This window comes from Molothrus aeneus, chromosome 19 (genome assembly GCF_037042795.1).
Source record: "Molothrus aeneus isolate 106 chromosome 19, BPBGC_Maene_1.0, whole genome shotgun sequence".
NCBI classification, from domain to species: Eukaryota; Metazoa; Chordata; class Aves; order Passeriformes; family Icteridae; genus Molothrus; species Molothrus aeneus.
The window spans coordinates 9,525,692-9,547,074 of NC_089664.1; the positions used below are offsets into that span (position 1 = coordinate 9,525,692).

The 21,383-nt window shown below is 39.6% G+C and overlaps 1 protein-coding gene across 1 annotated transcript; it reads right to left on the reverse strand.

The window, feature by feature from the left end:
* Window positions 1-84: 84 nt before the first annotated feature.
* C5 (complement C5) lies at window positions 85-20,113 on the reverse strand. Its single transcript, XM_066562956.1, has 41 exons — window positions 20,049-20,113; window positions 19,603-19,795; window positions 18,830-18,992; window positions 18,445-18,515; window positions 17,758-17,849; window positions 17,050-17,132; window positions 16,812-16,902; window positions 16,391-16,496; window positions 15,623-15,749; window positions 15,286-15,401; window positions 14,883-15,083; window positions 14,485-14,688; window positions 13,855-14,064; window positions 13,525-13,674; window positions 13,002-13,131; window positions 12,648-12,713; window positions 12,347-12,544; window positions 11,745-11,835; window positions 11,300-11,376; window positions 10,583-10,722; window positions 10,130-10,351; window positions 9,570-9,630; window positions 8,943-9,032; window positions 8,511-8,723; window positions 8,309-8,384; window positions 7,773-7,932; window positions 7,222-7,317; window positions 6,764-6,935; window positions 5,235-5,440; window positions 4,698-4,850; window positions 4,417-4,479; window positions 4,090-4,171; window positions 3,433-3,484; window positions 2,976-3,078; window positions 2,811-2,885; window positions 2,609-2,714; window positions 2,321-2,407; window positions 1,875-1,964; window positions 1,007-1,090; window positions 472-610; window positions 85-214 (listed from the first exon to the last, which is right to left on the reverse strand). The coding sequence occupies exons 1-41, from the start codon at window positions 20,111-20,113 to the stop codon at window positions 85-87; spliced, it is 5,034 nt and encodes a 1,677-aa protein (XP_066419053.1).
* Between the last annotated feature and the right edge of the window lie 1,270 nt (window positions 20,114-21,383).

Here is a 21,383-nt window from a genome sequence, read left to right on the forward strand (position 1 = left end):
AAGAATTAATAAATAGGTGAGGATTTTTCTTCTTTTCAATGGGATTTGATCTGGATTTTTAATTTAAAAACTTCTCCAAGTGATTTAACAGCCCCTGATGAGGAGATCTTCAGCAAAATCCTCCATTGTGTTCAGAAACTCCTGACAGGATGGACAGGCTGTATTTGAAGGCCACCACTCAATCCAAGTGCTGGAGTCCAAGGGGTACTGGAATCTAAGCAGACAACAGAAAATTATCATTTGCTGCTAAGATTTGGGAAGGAAAATGTCAAACAGAAAAAAAAATACAATATGGAAGTGCTGGCTCTGTGTTCACAATCCTGCTTCTTGAAGTGTGCACACCTGACACCACATTGTGTGGCTGCTGGTTGAATACTTTCAAAAGTAAATCAATTCTGTACCTCACCAGAATTATTACATACAAACACTTTAAGATTAAATCTCAGCATATCCTGGTGGTAAATGACTTACTTGAAACTGTAACCAATGGTTATCTTTAGGGCTTCTTTTCCCATGATCAAATACTGCTCTCCTGGGTTCAATTCAACTTCTGTGCAAGTCTTCTTTTTAACAAAGGTTATTTCATTACTTTTTTGAGCAAAAGCTTGCCCTGAAAATAAAAACAACCAAAAAAAAAAATCAAGAAGTGGACAGTTACACAGAAAGAATTTCCAGTAATTCATATATTAGATAGAAAACACTAAAATGTTCTACAGTACTGCACAGCCAGGGGATCTCTTTGCCACTGTTCTATAACAGGAAAATTTAATTATATAAAACATGTCTCTTGTAAAAGATTTTTCAGTTAAATCTGAATGGTAAATAAGCCTTGTGCACATAAAAAAAAAATTAATATTACAATAATGTTAAGGAAATATGGGATGCTTAAACTCAGAGGACAAAGGGGTGAACATCAGCTTCAGTTCCACAGGCCCAACAGGTAAGACAGTGAGTGCCCAAGAGCATTCCAACTCCTTTCTCCCAGGAGCAGAAACATGGAACTCACCCCTTTTGTAGAGGTCCAGAAGATTTGCAGAATACTTCACAAAAAACCCCTCCTCACTGCGAGATAAGATGTTCACTTTATAAACTGCAGAAAGACACAAAGCAGAACCTGGTTATTCCTTGCTCCTGCCATGCATCCTGAGTGTCTCAGAGGTGCTCAGAGGGAGAATTTTGTTTTTTTACAAGCCTGATTTCTGGGAATGCAATGGTTACAGGGACAGAAAGCACTGGGAAGTGCCACCCACACCAGATCTGAGGGAAGCTGTGGGCAGAGCTCACCTTTCTCTACATCACTCTATGCCACTGGCAGCCACTCTGAATTTCTAAGCACTACAGCTGTAATTTGAACAAGATGCTGTGCAGCAGCAGCAGCCAGAGCAAAGAGCCATCTGAGAGCAGGGAAAGAGGCAGTGGGCCCAGAAGGACTGGCCAACCTACAACTAACAGCAACCAAAACTGTCACCACCCTCCATCCCAGCCTAATCAAAGCCTGCTTAGGATCATTTGCCTTATCCATCCTCATCATCCTCAGATCCACATACAGAAACAACCAATGGCCCTCAACCTTCGTAAAAACCACCAAATCCTGAAAATCATCAACACCAGATCTGAGGGAAGCTGTGGGCAGAGCTCACCTTTCTCTACATCACTCTATGCCACTGGCAGCCACACCGAATTTCCAAGCACTACAGCTGTAATGTGAACAAGATGCTGTGCAGCAGCAGCAGCCAGAGCAAGCAGCCATCTGAGAGCAGGGAAGAGGCAGTGGGAGCCCCCAGTCTCAGCCATCTGAGAGCAGGGAAGAGGCAGTGGGAGCCCCCAGTCTCAGCCATCTGAGAGCAGGGAAAAGGCAGTGGGAGCCCCCTTACCATAAGCAGTGTCCCCCTGGCAGGCAGCCTCTCTCCTGCTCTCAGCAGTCACCGACCCCCCGAGTCTCTCCTGGACTGTACCACACTCAGCTACGAGGAGAAAGGGAAAGGCAGAGGTAAGAGAATGCCAGCACATGTCCCCAAAGAAAACATACATTTCCATCATCCTGCATGGGAAAGTTAACTGAGCAACACTGTAAGTATGGGATTGCATGCTGGAACAGTGAATATTTAAAATACACCTCGAACACCAGAGTTAATCCAGTCAGACTTCCATGATCACACTGCACACAGCTTTAAATTTCTTTTTAATGTAAAATTTGGAGGGGAAACAGCTGTGTTGTTATGGGGACTTTTCCCTTATGTTCAGTGTGGCTTTGTTCAAAGCACTACACTGCATTTTCCCACAAAGTAAAATGAAAAAAGCATCTTCAAATAAAGCTTACCTTCCATGCATTTGCATTCATCTCCTTCACATAATCTCACCAGTTTTTCATCTCCATAGGGGTTATAAAGTATGGTGCATCTTTTGTCTAGAAGATCCAGAAAGAAATAAAAAATACATGTAGAAAATCAATGTCTAAGATGTCAACACTGAAACTTGGCGAGGCAAAAGTCACACGAGCTTCAAATAAAATGGAGTAAAAAATCTGTTAAAGCTGGGAAAGTGTAATTCTTTGGGAAGAGTACAGAGCTGAAAGGCAAACAAGGATGTGAGGAGCTGGAACACATACCTGGAGCATGATACTCATACACAGTGAAGGTGGCAGGGTTCATCATTCCAACCCGGAAAAGCTCACTGATCCTGAAGCCAACACACAGGAACTTGTGAGCTGGCACCTGTTTGAGAGACACGTGAATTAAGGAGCTCTAAAGGAGGCCAAATGATTCCAAAGAGTAAAAGCAGTGCTTACAGTCAGGGAAGGGGTAACATACAGAGTCTATCTGCAGGATAACATGCCCATCTTTTATCTCATAATCTGCTATCAGCTGATCAACTCCACTTGCAAGCTGCAGGGCACAGAAAAAGATAAAGAACAGTAAATATTGCAGCTCTGTCATATAAAGGCAGTAAGGGAAGAACCATTCTTGAATACTTGCAGTAGATAAATCCTCTGGATTGGCCTCCACTCCACTGACCAGCCCTATGTCCATCACAGCATGAGCAGAGCCCGAGCGGGGCTCCCTGGCACTGGGCCTGTACCTGAATTAGATTAGAGCCAGTGTTAGTTAATTATAACTGCAATTAAACAGACCTATTTGAATGTGATCCCAGAAAAAACTGAGGAAAACTCTGTCAACATTTAGGCCCCAGTAAACTCATAATGAAGCAAAACAGTCCAGCAGAATCCATTCAGATTTCTGCCAATACCATGCATGAAGAAGCTTTTAATGCTCATGTTCCAGGAGAGCCCAAATATAACCTGAACACTCCTCCCCACAGAGATCACGACCCCTGGCCCTAATTCTGTTTACACATGTACATAACAGTGAGGAAACAGAAAGAAAAGATCAGGAGAGCTGACGGAATTATTAATAAAACCCCTCACTCACTCACTTTGCACAGGCCTCCAGGCGCCCCAGGGGTTCCCCCTCTCTCTTTATGCGACCTGTTCGTGGCAAGTGGAGCCAAAGAATTTCAGAACTCTCCAGAAGCAGTAGCCCAAAACTCTCACAAAGCATTTTCACAGTTGGAAGGTAATTCTTTACATTGTTTTGGTGGCTATTTTTATAGGAAATCATTATCTAGCCACAAACAAATGACATTTACCTCCTTGGTAATTCAGGTGAAATGACAGCTTTAAGGTTTAATGTAGTTTATCGTGTGTTTATATTGTTTAAACTCAGAATTTGGTTCTGTCCCCTGTTATAACTGGACTAGAACTCTCAGTACTTTGTAGAACTCACTGTAACCTCTCCCACTCCCCATGATATTTCTTTTTTCTCACTCCCCCACCTGTAAAAACTCTTCCATAAATGACTAAAATGAACCCAACAGAAATAAAGTAAATATTAATTCTATTCACAAAAAGGCAATCATTTTAAACAGGGCTCAATAAGCTATTAGCTATTTCTTTTCCAGTTTTGCATTTAGAAAGTGGCAGAATTTATTTCTTTCTTAACAAAAACACACTCATAAAAATCCAGGATTTTTTCCCCTCCCTCCCTTGCGCTGACCTGAGTAGCAACATTTAAAATTATATTAACCCTTTACCATCATCTCTCTTGGGAACAATCTTCAGTTCAAAGTTACAGGACTCTTCAGAAGTACCAATGGTGTTATACACTGTCCTCACCTGCACACACACAAATAAATCAGACAAAACAGAAGCAGCATTAAACAATCCTCAAAACTGGCATAAAACTGTAAAAACTCACACTGGGAAGAATAGAAACAAGTCTGGTTTATTGGTAATATAAAAATACCAGCAATGCAGAGCCAATAAATTATCAGCATAGAAAGAAATGGGGAGTTCTTGAGCAAAACCACAGCATTTTAAGAAAAGAGAAATTCCATTCAAAAACCTGCTTGCATACTTACATTTACTGTAGCTATGCCAGTGCTGCTGCCAGTGCTTACATAGAGATCATCCTGCAAAGGTACCTAAAGAATTGGTGAGGAACAAAAGTTGCACATTAATAATAAAGATTAGCAACAATTAGCAACAATTCAGGTCAGCTGATCTGCTTGTCTTGCTTATATTTCAAATCCATAACAGATTCTGCAGAAATATTAAATTTAAATGAATATTCAAATATATTAAATTTACCAAGATGCTAAGCATTCTGGTTTCCATTTTTAAAGCAATATTATTCACTCACTGTCATAGTTTTTCCCACGAAATTGTCTTCTGTCAGTTTAAATAGGGTTAGGGCTCCACCATTTTTGTAGGACACTTTAACATCCATGTCCAAACGCAGCCGTTTGACAAGAAGGGAATATTCAGTCAGGGCCTCGAGGGCATTAATAGTGTCCTGTCAGAAACCAAGCATAAAGAATTAACTCCAGAGATTCTATTTATAAAATTTCAGTTTATTTTAATAAAGAGAAGTCAGATTTCCCAGAGACCAAGAATATCATGGCAATGGAGCCACTTGATACTAATCCCATACACAGGACTCTGATGTTGGCAGTATGGTCATTTAATTGAATTATCCTCTTCAAATGTTGCTATCACAGAATCATGGAATTGTTTGGGTTGGAAGGGAACTTAAACCCCTCTCATTCCAGGGGCACCTTCCACCAGACCAAGTTGCTCCAAGCACCATCCAACCTGGCCTGGAATGTCCAGGGATGGAAAAAAAAATGTTTCAGATTTTGGTACTTGAAGAATGAGGACAAAATATGTAAAAGCACACCTGAGTTGAATAAAATCCTCCCCCATATCTCTGTTCTTCAGAGAGCCATTTGATGATGGGCTTGGCATAGCCTCCATCCCCTCTCAGCAAAGTAGTGAGCAAGGCATAGGCTGTGGTTTCAACCATTTGTGCAGTGACAGAGCTGGGGCTTGGCTGCTCTTGTGCTTTGAAAGCATCTTTCCAAAACCTGTAGATGGGGGGGTCACCTGCAGGAGGACAAAGAGGGTTCAGGTGCAAGCCCAGCAGCAGCTCTGCAACACCAGGTGAGGCACTGCCCACCCAGGGCCAGGGATGGGCAGAAGCTCACTCTGCACCTACCAGGCATGGAAACCCAACTCTCCTACACTAAAACTCTGATGTTTGCAAAGTGCTGAGTACAGATGGGGACAGGACTGGCCAGGAGCAGTGGGGATGGAGCAGTACCTGTGACAATCTCTCTGCAGGGCAGTGGGGATGGAGCAGTACCTGTGCCAAAGGCCTCTGCAGGTCAGAATGGATTCAGTACCTGTGCCAAAGGCCTCTCTCCTCAGGGCAGAATGGATTCAGTACCTGTGCCAAAGGCCTCTCTCCTCAGGGCAGAATGGATTCAGTACCTGTGCCAAAGACCTCTCTGGGGCAGAATGGGTTCAGTACCTGTGCCAAAGGCCTCTCTGGGGCAGAATGGATTCAGTACCTGTGCCAAAGGCCTCTCTCCTCAGGGCAGAATGGATTCAGTACCTGTGCCAAAGACCTCTCTGGGGCAGAATGGGTTCAGTACCTGTGCCAAAGGCCTCTCTGGGGCAGAATGGATTCAGTACCTATGACAAAGGCCTCTCTGGGGCAGAATGGATTCAGTACCTGTGCCAAAGGCCTCTCTGGGGCAGAATGGATTCAGTACCTGTGCCAAAGGCCTCTCTAGTACAGAATGGATTCAGTAGCTGTGCCAAAGGCCTCTCTGGGGCAGAATGGGTTCAGTACCTATGACAAAGGCCTCTCTGGGGCAGAATGGATTCAGTACCTGTGACAAAGGCCTCTCTAGTGCAGAATGGATTCAGTAGCTGTGCCAAAGGCCTCTCTCCTCAGGGCAGAATGGGTTCAGTACCTATGCCAAAGGCCTCTCTAGTACAGAATGGGTTCAGTACCTGTGCCAAAGGCCTCTCTGGGGCAGAATGGATTCAGTACCTGTGCCAAAGGCCTCTCTAGTGCAGAATGGATTCAGTACCTGTGCCAAAGGCCTGTGGAGGTCAGAATGGATTCAGTACCTGTGCCAAAGGCCTCTCTAGTACAGAATGGATTCAGTAGCTGTGCCAAAGGCCTCTCTCCTCAGGGCAGAATGGATTCAGTACCTGTGCCAAAGGCCTCTCTAGTACAGAATGGATTCAGTACCTGTGCCAAAGGCCTCTCTCCTCAGGGCAGAATGGATTCAGTACCTATGCCAAAGGCCTCTCTAGTACAGAATGGATTCAGTACCTATGACAAAGGCCTCTCTGGGGCAGAATGGATTCAGTACCTATGACAAAGGCCTCTCTGGGGCAGAATGGATTCAGTACCTATGACAAAGGCCTCTCTCCTCAGGGCAGAGAAGGCTTCCCGAGCTGTGCCGTGGTTGGGGTCCAGCAGGGCCAGCGCGTAGGCGGTGATGGCCGTGGTGAAGGGGCTCTGGGCCTGCTGCACGTTCTGCGCCAAATAATCCCCTGCTCTGCTCCTGGCATCGTGGATTTTCTGAAAACACAGACAGCTTACAGCTCACAGCCATCACACTGACCCTACAGAAACACAGCTTCTCTGTCAGGACTATACAGATAGAGAATGTCTTCTACAATAGCTTATAATGAATCCTGAAATTCCTTGTCGTTCTTTTGCTGGCTTTGAAAGACAAAGACTAACAAAGCAAAGAAATCTGTGAAACTGAAAAAAACTCCTGACTTTTTTAAAAAAAAGTTAAAGAAAAGGGAAGAAATTAGAAGCGCAGAGCACACCAGCTGGCAGAAATAAAAACAATGTTTACCTGAGTGGGACATATTTTCATTGACTTGTCAATTCCAATAATAGAAAATGCTGTGAGATACAAAGATTTTTCTTTAGCTTGTTGAGGTAATGTACCCTACAAAAACCAAATAATAAAAATAAGGAAATATAAGTAAAAGTTCATTTAAATAATAGAACTTCTCAGTGTTAAGTTGTGGAAACAAATAGAAATTCCTGTAAAAACTATCAGCTTAGTTAAACCTGAAAATACATTGACTCTTTGGAAGGTAACAGCTCATTTGTAAAAAAGAAACCAAAATATATGAAGTTATTCATGGGCCAGGACTATTAGATTATGAAATGAACCTAAACATTCTTTTTCTGATTATTAAGAAGTGGCAAGCAGCTGCTTTTTGTGGGAAAACAAAAAGGTCTGCAAGAATGTGCTGGGCTTTAAATGAATTTAGAATAAAGAGAAAAGTTGTCTTGAATGAGTGTTTTGATGAAATATAACCTAAAATACGAAACACTTTATCTCCTGGTGCCTTCAGCTTCTACTGCCTAAGCACAGAAAAGGTTTGGGTTTCATACCTGCAGTTTCACTGGTTGGTAGTCTGAAAATTCATGGAATGACCCATCTGACATCTGACAGTTGTCAATCAGCCACAGAAGGGAATCACAAACAGACATTTTATCAAGATTAATGTATTGATTCACTTGTCCAAGGATCCTTAAAGCAAAAGCTGTCAGCCTGCCAAGGGAAGCAAAGAGACGCTGCTTGTTTAGATTGGCAGGTACTGCAGAGAGCACACACAAATTTACTTCAAAGGGATAATGAAGGTTAATTTTAAATTTAACTTAACAAATGGGCAGTAAGTACTGAAATAATTTTAAACCAGGATCAATTCCCATGTTTCAGGGTATGAACTCATTCCATCCCAAAGCCATCTTGGTTGTTGTGGTGTGAATTATGGACACAAAGAAAAGGTTTGGCAAGTGAAACCAACAAATCAAAAGATATTACTCAGAGTTGTAAGCACTGCTTAAATCTACCACCGCACTCTTGTCTGGTGCTTACTGAAAATATGAAATTAGGCTTTTTCCAGCCCAAACCCCTTTCAGCTCACCATGTGCTAGCTTGCCCATTCTTCCACATGCTGTAGGAGCAGTCAGCATTCCTGAAGGACGAGATGCTCACAATTCCTGAGGGATACATCAGGCACAAGGGAAGTTATGAGAATCATGTTTGCTCCCTCAGATGTACCACCCTTCTCACTCAGCAAAGGACCTCTACAACCCTGCAGCAAGAGAAGCAGCAGATTTTTCTACCTTCTTTCATCCTCCTCCTCATCTGGGTCCTGGCGCTCAGGGTCTCAGGGCCCAGTAGATGCCAATTGTCCGACTCCTCCAGGTAGCGGAACACGTAGAACACGGGGGCAATGCTCATCAGCTCAGCCTCTGCACTGCCCCTGGGCAGGCTGCTCAGCATCTGCAGCCCTCTGGGGCTCAGCACCGTGCCAATCACTTCACCCAGAAGGTGTCCTGTGCAAGGAAAAGCCCCAAAACTGATTGAAACAACGGGTCGTGAAAGCGAATCCAAGGGCAGAATCTGTGAGCAACCATTCTTTGGGAAGTGTTTGAATTTCTACACTAAAGGGGACTTGCAAAGCCTTGTCTCAAAAGAAAAAGAATAAATCAGATGAATTTAATCCAAAATAGGAGGAAAGGTACATATGCAGTGCATGAAAAGTTTCTATTTACCTTTTACACTGACACTTCTGTCAATTTGTGTTTTAGGGACCAGATTTAGTGGGACTTTGTATCGAAATTCTTCTCGTCTCTTGATTAAACCTGAAATTGAAGATATATATATATATATATATATATATATATATATATATAAAATACTGCACAATCTAAATCAACAGATGATTCAGCTGTAATTGACAGATTGAAGGTTACAACTGAGAATTCAGCAACCAAAACACCAAAACTTGAAAAGCAGAAATATTCCCAAATGCACAGGCAAACAACATCAAGCTTTGAAAAGGAACAGGTGAAAACTCTTCATCTTTCTTTTGTTACCAAAAAAAATCTGATCTGGACCTAAACTTTGTGGTTTCTTTGGTTAAATAGGAACATATTCTATTCCCATTAATAAAGCTGAGGAAAGCTTACAATCATATCACACTAAAAGATATATCTAAAGATTCCTTTAAGAAATTAATCCAAGTTCCCTTAAGCCAAAGCAGGAAATCCTTGGGAAAGGACATATTTACAATATCTCAGGAAGGAGAAACTCCAAGTTTTTCACATTATGAAAAACTTGATTATCAAGAATCAAGACCAGGAAAAAGTAACACAAAGACACTTCATCAATTTTCTTACCATAAACACCCTGTGGATCCAAAGTGAAACCTGCATGGACTTCTTTCTTAACGCCTTCTGGCTGGGATCATGATGAGGAAAGAGGTAGAAAATGAAACATTTTTGTTTAATCAAATATATCAGCTGAAACAACAGGTTAAACCCACAGTATATTTGCCTTCTTTTTCTGTAGTTTGACATAAATGTTGTACACATGAATTTTAGTGTTCTAGCTCACACAATTCTTGAGAAAATTTAACACAAGATTAAAGTTAAACCTTAGGAAAGGAAAAGATCGTGTTTCAGTGAAAATCCAAACCAAACAACTAAGAATCAAATATTCTCCCTTGCTTACAAAGTCTAATCTATTTTTTTATACATGTAATCTTTCAGTTCTTATAATCAAGGTTTAAAAATGAGTGTGCTCAAATACTCAGCCATTCCTTTTTCCACTGCACACGCCTCAGTGAATTCAAGAACATTGTGTGATATTAAAATAAAGCAAAAATTCTATATTGACTCAATTGAACCCTAATTGAAATTCAAAAACGCTTTAAAAACATGGAGATTTTTTCCCTTACCACGACACGTAAAGTTTTAACTACAATTTCACTGTTCCTGGGGCTCAGCAATGTGAAGTTGACAGTGTGAAGACCCAATTCCAGCGGGAGGATCCGGAATGTGACTGCTGAGGAAGAGCCAGCATCCAGATTCTTCCATTTACAGCTCTGCATCCTCGAGCCTGCACTTGCAGAATCTCCAAAGGTACAGACTCCATTTCCAGCTGCTATTTTAACACAGTACTGAAAGGTGGAGAGATTTGAATGTTTCATTTCCATGGCAGGTACGATAGCAGAGAAATATCAAATCCTGTACTGAGCATTCTGTTACCGTAATGCTACTTCTCTGTTTCTGCCTTAAGGACTGAAGAAATCCCATCCAAGGATCTGTTGTTTATCTTGAATACTCCCAGGAAAAATGCTTTTTTAGTTTATTATTTCAATCCTTCTGCAGGACTCATTAACACAAATTACCTTAATTGCAGAGGCTTTATGGTTATAAACAGATCCTTTTAACTCAATTTGCTCCCCTCGTACCACGGAATAAGGAACATGAATGCTCAGGAAAATATCCTTCACAACTTGGATTTCCAAAGGTGCAGCAACACAAATACCTGAGAGAATTAAAAACATGAAAGCAGAGTGTCTCATCCACCCTTGTGACAAACAAGTTTGAAAAGGTCTTGACATACTTTAGTGATGATTTATGATTTTTCAGTGTGTACTTTGAGCAGTCCAAGCTTTTTAAAAGTTCCCAGGTTTTTGCTTCCTCATCCAAGCTGCTCTCACAACTCCTCACACCCCAGCTGACCTGAACCTCATCCAGGTTCTTCGAGTTTCTTCTTCCCAAAGAAATTCTCTGCTTGGATTACCAAATCTCTTGGAAAATTTCAAATACCTGAGCTCCAGGTAACAAGACAATGTAAAGTTTTCCAGGGAAGAGTTACTCAATATTTTTTCTTCTTCTTACTCTCTATGAGCCCCTGTCACACACAAGACAGGCTTTGTTTTCCCAGCCCCTGACACTGACATGACATGAAGTGATTTACTTTCCCTAAAATACATATTTTTGTTTTCTTTCCCTATCAACCAGAAAATGAACATTTTAGAACATGAGTGTCAAACTCATTGAGAGAGTCTACAAAGCTTCCTGATCCTTTAGCTCCAAACTAGCTGGGTTGCAGGACCTACCTTTATTTGAAATGCCAACACCTTGTACTTCCCAGGTGGTCAGTGAATCAGGCAAGGTGACAGACAGAGTCTTGGACCTGTGTTAAAAGTGGTTTTACATTTATCCACTACCAATCACTGTCTGTTAACAGCACAACTCATCACCAGCAACACCATAGGAGAGACTCAGGGAAGCTCTGAGCCAGAACACAGGAATTCTAGATTTTGGTTTGAATAAACTTGGTTTAACTGATTTCACAGGAGCTGGTACTTAGCAAGGTCCAAAGTGAAAGGAAAAATGACTCAACAATCTGGGCACCACACAGCACATGGAGAGGAACATGGCAGGAATAGCTTATTTGGATAAGACTCAATTTCAGCATACATCTCAGGTACAACTAAGTTACCCAATTTACCTCAGTTTCACCCCTTCCTTTCTATAAAGTTGATTTGAGAAAAGCAGTACCTTGAAGAAACTTGGTGAACTTCCCATAACCAGCTTTCAGGGAAGTAGCTACGAACTTGTGCCTCATCCAGTTCCAAGAAAGCCTCAAAATCTGAAGAACATAAATAAATCAAGTAAAAAAACCCTGGTACAAGAAAAAACGTATCAAAATACCCTCAGTCAAAAATCTGTTCATCCCACCTCATATATTTACACATGTGAATACCTGTCCAATATCCTGACAGATCACCTTGTTAACAAGCAATTATAGGGAGATAATGGAAGACAAGGAATTTAACCCTCCCACAGATCTTTCCTGAGGTGTTATCCAGTGGTTGTCTCTGGCCTGGGCAAAGGATTCAAATTTGGCATTGATGTTTACTCTCAAATAGTCTCTGATTGCTGTTCTGCTTGTTCTAAATGTGGGTGAACAGAACAGAGAGCTGAATACAATAAAGAACTGCTCTCCTGCCCTCCTCAAGGGTATTTAACTAAAACTTGGGGAGAGTGGTCAAATTCTGTCTGGAACAACCCTGCCAGGTACCAGGGAGGGGTTTATAGATTCCATCACCTCTCCATCCCCTGTTCTGCTGGAGCAGGACACCCAGAGCTCTCATACTCACGCATTCTGGCCAATATCAGGAGCTTGTTTGGCTCTTCCAGCCGCAGCTTGTTGGCAAATTCACAGCAATCTATGAATGCAGAAAAGCATTTCTGGCTCTTAATCTTCTCAGCTCTCTCCCTGCAGGTATAAGAGACTGGATAAGCTCTTATTCCAGCCTTGCAGCACGTCTGGGATTCTCGGTCTCGGTATTTGGCCACTGAAATAAAAATAAAACAATTAGCTTCCTTGAGATGAAGTTTTTATTTCCAAATGGATGTGATTTTTTAAAATAATGATATACATAGAAATATTTGTAACACCTTCTTTGAGTATCTTTTCCCTGAAGTCAGATCGTTTGGATCTTAACACTTCATTGCAAGGTTCACCTGTCCAGAAAAATAAAAAAGTACACACAACATGAACTTTTCTTGTTGTAGAATTGTCCTCTTAATTCCACAAGATCACATTCCAAATGAATGAAACTTTTTTATGTTTGCTGTTTTAATTACATAGAGGTATTTTAATTTTGATTACAGTAACTGTTCCACAAGATGCTTTCCCCCCTTAAAAACCATCAGTGTATGCACCCCTGTGAGTTCCAAGATAATAACTGAGAATGCCAATGGAACATTTCAGAAAATGCACAGTTCCATGCCTGGACCACAGGGATGTACCTGCTTCCTCGGAGTCATCAGCGTTTGCATTAGTGAGGAAGGTGAGCCCAGCCATCCTGAACACAGCAATGTTGTTCTGTCCTCCCCCAGCCCCACAGCCAAGGTCACTCTTCTCCAGCTGCAGCATGATCTGAGGAGAAACACACGGGCCATGCTACCAGGATGTCTCCAGAACACGGCCTGGGAAGGCTCTTTGTGAAACAGAGGAGATCATCATCCTCTCCATGGCTCCTTCAGCAAGGAGCTCTCTGCTGCAACCTATTTTTGGCCAGGTCTGTGGAGTTCTGATGAGAAACTTCAGATCTGCTTTTAAAACCACAATTTATGTCTACTGGAATTCAAAAGATTGTAAACTGGTTCTTTTAATAATTTTGAACTGTAGATTTAAACAAACAACATTCACTCAGCCTTGAACTGCTCTGCTGCCCATTTTCAGGCTGGCTGAGTGCATGACACGTATCAGTTATTGCATGTGAAATGAAACAAAGAGCAACTGGATTTTCTTTTTTGGCTGCTACCTCACCTTTTCCATTGCCTTCTTCCTTCTTCCTGTGACTCCATATATTGCCTTGTCAATAGATGACAAAGCAACAAAGGTATTGGGCTGGGTTTCTATGGCGAGTGATACAACATCTGCTGGTTTCAGTGTCTCTTTGCTTGACTGCAGCTTAATCTATAAATTGAAAACAAAGACTGGTAATTTTGAAAGCACATTGTTCTGAAATCAATCCAGCTAATGGCAGACACTTACTAGAATCATTTTAGTGTTAAAGAACTTGTGTAAGTCCAAGATAAAATCTGACCATAAAAGGAATGCACACCCACAAATTTCAGTGCCTATTTTGCTACTCACATCAAGGCTATTCCCACATTTCTGTTCCACATTCAGCCAAACTGAATCAGCCACTAACTCTGCAGCTCCTTCTCCCATGACTATGTAGTAAACAATGAGGCGTGCAGAAGGAACCATCTCTTGGGTTATCCGTAAAGTTAGATGGTCATATTGCAAATCCTTCATTCTCTCCTGAGTTCCAAAGCTCACTGTCTTCCCTTTTGATGTGATCTATAGTTTAAAAGAATGATGGAGAATAAAAAAGTCAAACTTTATATTCAGTCTATTTTTCACATGTAGTAATTATTTGAATTTCTATTTTCCACTAAAAAGAAGTGCTGTCTCTGCACTTCTTGTCCTTCATCTACTTTCACCTTCTGAAATAGCTTTTGAGACCAGTTCTACTTGTCCTCAATCGCAGTCAATGTCAGATAAGAATTTTTAAAAAAATAGACCATACAAATATAAAATTTAAACATGAGACTGTTATTTTTTCCTATAAAGCTGACAGATTGTATCTGAAAGGAAGCAGTTGCCTGAGCTGCACATATTCTATGCTGAGGATAGTTCTTGACTGCTGAGGTTTTTCATCCATGACCATCCATATTAAATTACAATTCAGTATTTTATGCAGAAACATCTGTTACTCACCAAATAGCTGTAGTGATATATTTTATCAATGTAGTGACTTTGTGGATATACATTAATATTTATTACATCCCCCACTTCCAGGGTTTTGTGGTTTGAAGCCCAGTCAATATAGAGATAACTCTGACTCAGGGATGAATAAGCTCTTGCTTCATAACTTTTACTTGCTTGGTTTTCATCTGAAAGACGTGGATCTGCAGTTTTTACCTGGAAAGATAATGAAATGTCTGAATAGTCTGAGTACAGAATGATACCTAAGCAAACAAGCAATGACAATACTAAAATCATGCTGCAATATGTTGTTCAGAGGGATTAATAAAAGAGAAGCCAGCTCAAGACCTTATCCTCAAAGAAATAATTGCACCCTTGAAGAAATAATTTAATGGAACAATTTAACTCACTTGAAACTCCAACATTCTGCTGTTTGGTGGGATATTAACAACAAACAAAGCAGTTCCATCACTGGTGCTTGTTTTTCTTCTCCCAGATTCTGAATCCTCTGATATCAACTGAGTCTCAGCCATTTGATCATTTAAGGATTTGGCAGTGATGGTTACAGGGACATTCCCAACAAAGTCATCCATGGGGTCTTTCACCTGCACCTGTTCATCAGGACAAAGAAATGGTGACAATTTTCAGGAAGAGTCTTCCAAGCTGCTCAGCTGCTTCTACAACAGGGAGTCAGAAGATGTACAAGCCAACAGAAATGAAAGTGTGTTCATCAGCCATACAGAGAGAAAATGACAAGGCTTGTGCATGATGGGGCTTTGTTCAATGTGCAGCCCCCTGCTCCTGGGAACTGACCTTGATGAAGAAGGGAAGTCCAGGCTTCACAAAGAGAGGAGTGGCAATCAAACTCAGCTTGTAAGGAGAGACAGCAAACTTGACTCCAGTGAACTCCACCTCTTCACTGAGGCCACCTGACAAAACACAGCACCCATGGAACAATAGCTGAAAATAAGTTTAATCCTTAACCATTGCTACAGTGAGAACAGGCTGCTCTTCCTTACAAGCTTTCGGAAGAAGAACTGAGTACTAAAGAAAGTCTGATATTATGAAAGTCAGCCTTGCAATTTTCTTTTCTAGTTCTGTTCACATTTGCAGAAGTGTTAAGAAAAATTTCAGTTAAAGAGCAACTTACCCCTAGACTCCAACACTGATGCCACAATATATAAATATGAGCCATCCAGTGCTTCCAGACTGTCAAAGCCTATAGAACTTGCTGCTCTCTTACTGTTAAAATTGACCCTAGCAACTCCATTTTCAATCTGGAAATGAAATAGAAATTATCACTTTATAGTCAATAATTTAGAAATAATACCTAGACCATATGTAGATTCAGTGTGTTTCTGTTCACTGTCTATTTTCAGAGGAAATCAAAGAGTGGAGATGTTAAAATAAAGAATTCTTTATTCCCCAAAATTATTTTAAATTAATCAACCAATGGCACATATTGCAAAGTTTGTTTGGAGGCTCAGCAAGAGGTGGGGATAACACAGAGATATCTTCACTAAATGAGGGAAGGAGACAATTAGTGTAGAACAGACTCCCCAGAATAAATCAGTATCATTTTGATCTGCTTGTCTCCATTTGATTTCAGTTCTTGTGTAATAGATAGCATTGAAGTTATCTCATATCCATTTTAATCACACAGTTTGGCCAGGAGAGTAATTGCAGCAGATTGAAATGCCATTGTCTCAGATGCTGCCTCTGAATTTCATTTCCAAGTGCCTTTCTCTGCCCCTGATGACAGCCTTATACAGGAAAAGTCCACACTGGGGAGCTGTGGATGAAAATTACAACTTGAGGCCCTATTCTCACCAAATTTAATGGAAAAACTTCAGTGGGATTGGATCAGTCCTGAGTTATGCATGTGAATTCTACACAAATTTGATTTGCTGCTTCTTACCCTCGTTACACGCATTGCCTGAGGCATCATTCTTTTCTCACTTTCTTCAATTATTCCATAACGAAGAAAAACATCAGCACTGGGAAGCTTTTTGTTGGAAAAATAGCTGAGAATAAAACAATATAAATGCTTTTAAGATCACTTTAATGGCTGCAACAAAGCATTTCTTTTTGAAGAAGAGTAATTGCCTAGGCAAGAGATGGAAAACAAATGTCTGTATTTTAAAGACTTCTGTTGAAAAACAATCACTTTGAGAGAATTTTAAGAAAGGTCTCTTAGATTTCTTACACAGCAGAAATGATTTTGATGAAAGAGCTCCTCGAGGAAAGCAAAGAGGAAAAGTCTGGACTCAGAGAATCATTCCTCAGGTCAAAGAAGAGGAGACACAAAATATTCAGGATTCCAAGGCAAATTTCCTCACCTGGCTTTCACAACAATCCTGAAGTTCTCAAATTTATCAGAACTAATGAAGTTACTCTCTGGCTCGATGGTGATGGAAAAGCTTGGCATTGCTGCAAATTGAGTGGAAAAAAGGTCACTGGGGGTGTTTTACCCATGAAGCCACAGGTGCTGAGCCACTGAAGAATCATGACCATTCCAAGGGGTTTGAGTTCTTGAAAACACTAAAAATGCAGGTTCACAGTATGAGCACCCCTTACCATATTCCTTAACTTCAAATTTTGCCATAGCTGAGGTCATAAAATCCTTCTTGTACTTGGCTTTAATCTTCCAAATTCCGTATCTATGAAATATCAACAATCAAACAGTTTTGAAGATGAAAATTAATGATAATGATGGTAATAATTTCTATGAGAGGAAAATTCTGCACCAGATTTTTTGAGGTGTTCAGGGCCTGCTTTGAGCAGATCCTCTTTGACACATCACTAATTATTTGACACTTACTTGAAAGCACTAAAATCAGTTATAAACCAGTTTCTCAAGCCCCTGCTAGCATCCTTCTGCCATCTCAGCAATGCTTCAGCACCCTCTCAAGACTAAAAGGAGAACTGAACAGATTTTTTTTTAAATGCTGCTGTTCCTGGGAAAATGCTGGTGATTTGTATGAAACACATATGAAATATGAAATCCCCAGGTCTTTCTCACTGTTTATATCTCTACAGTAGAAAGCTCTAATTGTCATTAATGTTCTTTTTTAATTGAGCATGAAAAACCTGCCACTCTCTGCTCTTTAAGGAGAACACTCTGCCATAAGGTCCCTGTTTATATCATGATTCCACCCTATGTGAAATGTTAGAAATCTCCAAGTTTCAAGTCATGCTCTCCATGCAAAACCACTCTATGACAGCCACTATAAAAAGGCATTATAATGTTAATAATTCACAAAAAAAAAAATTAAATAAATCTACTTAGGATTAGGAGGGATCTTGAAGTCAGGAAAAGAAACTATTCCAGTAAAATCTTTTTCTTCCAGAATATCCACTTCTACTCCTTCAGGATCCTTGAAATGATAAGAGGACAGAATGAGCAGTTACAGATTGTTCTATTAAAAGGGGAATCTTCATCCTTCAGAGGGGATTTCAGAGGCAGCCTGGCCATAACATATTTTTCTTAAGAGCTTCAAAGCAGAAAAACATAAATATTTGTAGAAAAACTCAGACTGACATTCTGATAAAATACTTTACTCTAGTTTCACCAAGTAAAAGCCATGCTTAAAATAGCTAAAAAATTACAGTAATAACAAGCCAATTGTTAAAGGCTGAAAAATATGGTAGATACAGATTATTTTTCATATCTTAAATGAAACAAACAGTTTAAACCCCATACATTATTAAAGTTCCCTTAACAATCCTTTGTCCAGATATTAAAGATAATTTTTTTTTCTATTCTGGAACAACTTCAGATCTGGGATTTAAAAACCTCTATCCAACCTAGCAAAATCAATTTTAAATCTTTTAAAAGATGTCTGGCTACCTGCAAAAACATCTAAGAGTTTTATTAAACATTGACTGCAATACTGATTTCCCATCTACCTACCTACCTTTATTTGTTATTGGAGGTACAAAATATTAATACTAAATTCAATTACAACTCACCACAAAAGTCAGGACAGTCTCCCTGTAAGCTGGCTGCAGTTCTTCATCCAGAGAGTAAACTCTGACTTTCACTGTAAGAATTACAGCAATCTCAAAATCAAAACAACCAAACAATTTACTGATATCTTTAACAAACTCCCAGGAATATCTTTCACTCTTTGTGCCACAAATTAGTAATTTAGGGTGAGGAGAGCAGGGAGAAGTGACTAACTTTTCCAGTATGATCAAATAATTAGAAGTATTGTTCTGCTGATAAAAAAATTCAATATCAGCTGATGGCAATGCAACACAACCAAGAGCTTAAGGAACAATTAAATCCTAATTCCTTGACAGAGTCAGCAGAGTTTTAAAATTAAATACCTGCCATGAGAAATAAGCAATTTACCTGACTGATCAGGAGTATAAACTGGTTTGTCTGTATGAATAAAAAGAAACCCATTCTCATAGGAAACAGGAATTTTTTTAAATCTTGTAAAATGTGGAGAAACAGCTTCCAAATACAAATACTTGTCTGAAGTATCTGTTCTTGGCAAATCTGCTGGTTGTACCTGGGGGAGATGAAATAAAGGTTTTTGAAGACTATTAAAGTATTTTTCATGTATTTTGTCCTACAGGATTTTTTGATGCAAAGAGTATCTGAAAAGTAATTACCACCCTGTGGTTGAGTATCATTAAATAAAAATATCAATATTCACATGGATTTATTCTTGCTTCTTGCTTCTTCTACCTCTATACGGTAGAGGAATGTTTGGAGTATTAAGCTACAGATATTTGGAAATTTTGCATTTTATTTATGCCCAGAACTAAACCAGCAAAGTTCAAAGCCAAGCAATGAGGTCACAATAGTAGAAATTATCAGATTTCCATTTATGCACATGATGAATCCTGGCCACAACAAAGCTGCTGCTGTGGTTGGTACTTTGATTTGATTCTCTCTATTTTTAAAGCTATGCAATGTTTCTAAAATGGTTTGATTCTATGTTTAACCTCAGTGTTGTTCCACTGATTTTATTCAGCGTAATTTCAATTTCAGACCAAAAATCGGGGCATTAGCCCTTCCTCCCCAGTTTAAACACCTGAAAACTTACTGAAACTTCATCTTTTTTTAAGCCTAAATGTGATAATAAAAAGAGTGCAAGAAAGGTCTGAATTCCTTACTGTTAGAGTTACAGCATCTTGGAATTTGTTGGCTGGGTTTAAGGAGATCCAAGCAGACGAATACACAACGAGCTTATCTGGGAAGCTTTTCAGGGCAACGCTGACTGGAAATTCCTCCTGGTAACCAAAAGCTTGAACTACAATTTTCTCAGAGGCCCCAGCTCGGATGATCTTTGGTGCTGTAAGGACATATCTGTACACAGAATATAAAACAATAATAGATTTCTTTCTAATTTTTCAGATTTCTTACTTCCCTTTCAGAATTCAGTTACATGCAGAGTGTTAAAGCAAACAGGATAATCAGGTTATTGTAAGACACTAATTAAAATCCTATTTGGATAGTGCCCTTTGTATTGGCTCTACTTAAATTCTGGATTTATTTACCCAAAATAGAGGACAACAATCAAGTAACATTTCCGGTAAATTCTGTATTTGCTTTTACTTACGTTTTCTCTTGGCTAAAAGTCGTTCCAGAAAATAGCAAAACAATAAAATATATTAAAATAGCCATTGTGTCTGGGACAAGAGCAAACCATAGATGTTAATGAGGGTGGGTTAAACAGCCTCTGCTGTGGCTGAGCAAAAATGCCAACACATTTCACCCACAGTTAATAATTAATGGCAGATCATTCTTTACTAAAACATCATTGCCACTCCCTGAGGAAGCCAGAACTGCCAAACTTAGCAATTTTTTAAATTTAGGATTTCAATTTTCAGTGTGTCCACAGCAATCCTGTGTCAGTCCTCACTTCCCTTCTGATAACTGCACAATAAAATAATTTTCAGAGGTAGAAAAACCCCAACAAACAAAAAGATGGATTCAGTTTGTCCTTAGTAATTTTTTTTTTATAATTTAAGTGAGTTCAAATTTGTGTCTGAAGCAAAAAAACATTTGAGTTATATCAAACAATGTGTGGATGTGTTTGGACCAGCATTATTTTTTGTTGTTTCGAAATAACTTTTCCCTCACAAATTTCTTTTAGCCATTTGTATTCTAGATTATGCCAACTTTCTGACCACTTCCATTACAAATAAAACCTGCAATATGGAAATATTAGGGCACAATATATTAACATGCACCATTTTAAACAGCATTTTGCAAAAAAAAATTGAATAAATTTGCAAAAAAATCCCCACAACCATTGATGACAAAACTTTTGCAGGCCTGGCATCTAGGATAGCACCTCGAAAAATGGGTTTAGGTAAAGTTAAATAAAGTTGTGCAAGAATGCTGAAGTTTAAACAAATATTGTGGTCAACCTTTACGGGAAAAGCATTTACAAAACTGTTTCTGATCAATAAAAAGTGAAATTACAGAAAGGTCAGCTTCTCACCAAATGCAAGGAACTAGAAGAGAAGCAATAATTGAATAAAAGCTAATAAAATGTAGGATGCTTAACGTTATTGAAATGAGCGGCCAACATATGCATTATTAAATAGCAATGGGGTGGTATGTAAATGAAAAGGCAAATAGTGAAGGACAGTGAGAAATGCTTTAAAATTCTTAACAGTAACCTGAAATAGTATTTTTTAAATCTGATTCTGCTTCTTCTCTACATTTTTCAGAGACACAACCTACTGTTTTTTCAGCCCTGCATTTCACACTTACACAGATGCTGAACTAACACAGTCCAAGTGTTAAAAGAGATTTATTTACACGCCTCTGTGAAAATGACTGTGATTTAGACCGGACATGCAGAGTTTATAACTGTAAATAAACTCCGTATTTCCAAAAAGTCCATTTATATGCAATTTTGAGTGAGATGCTAACTTGACACACA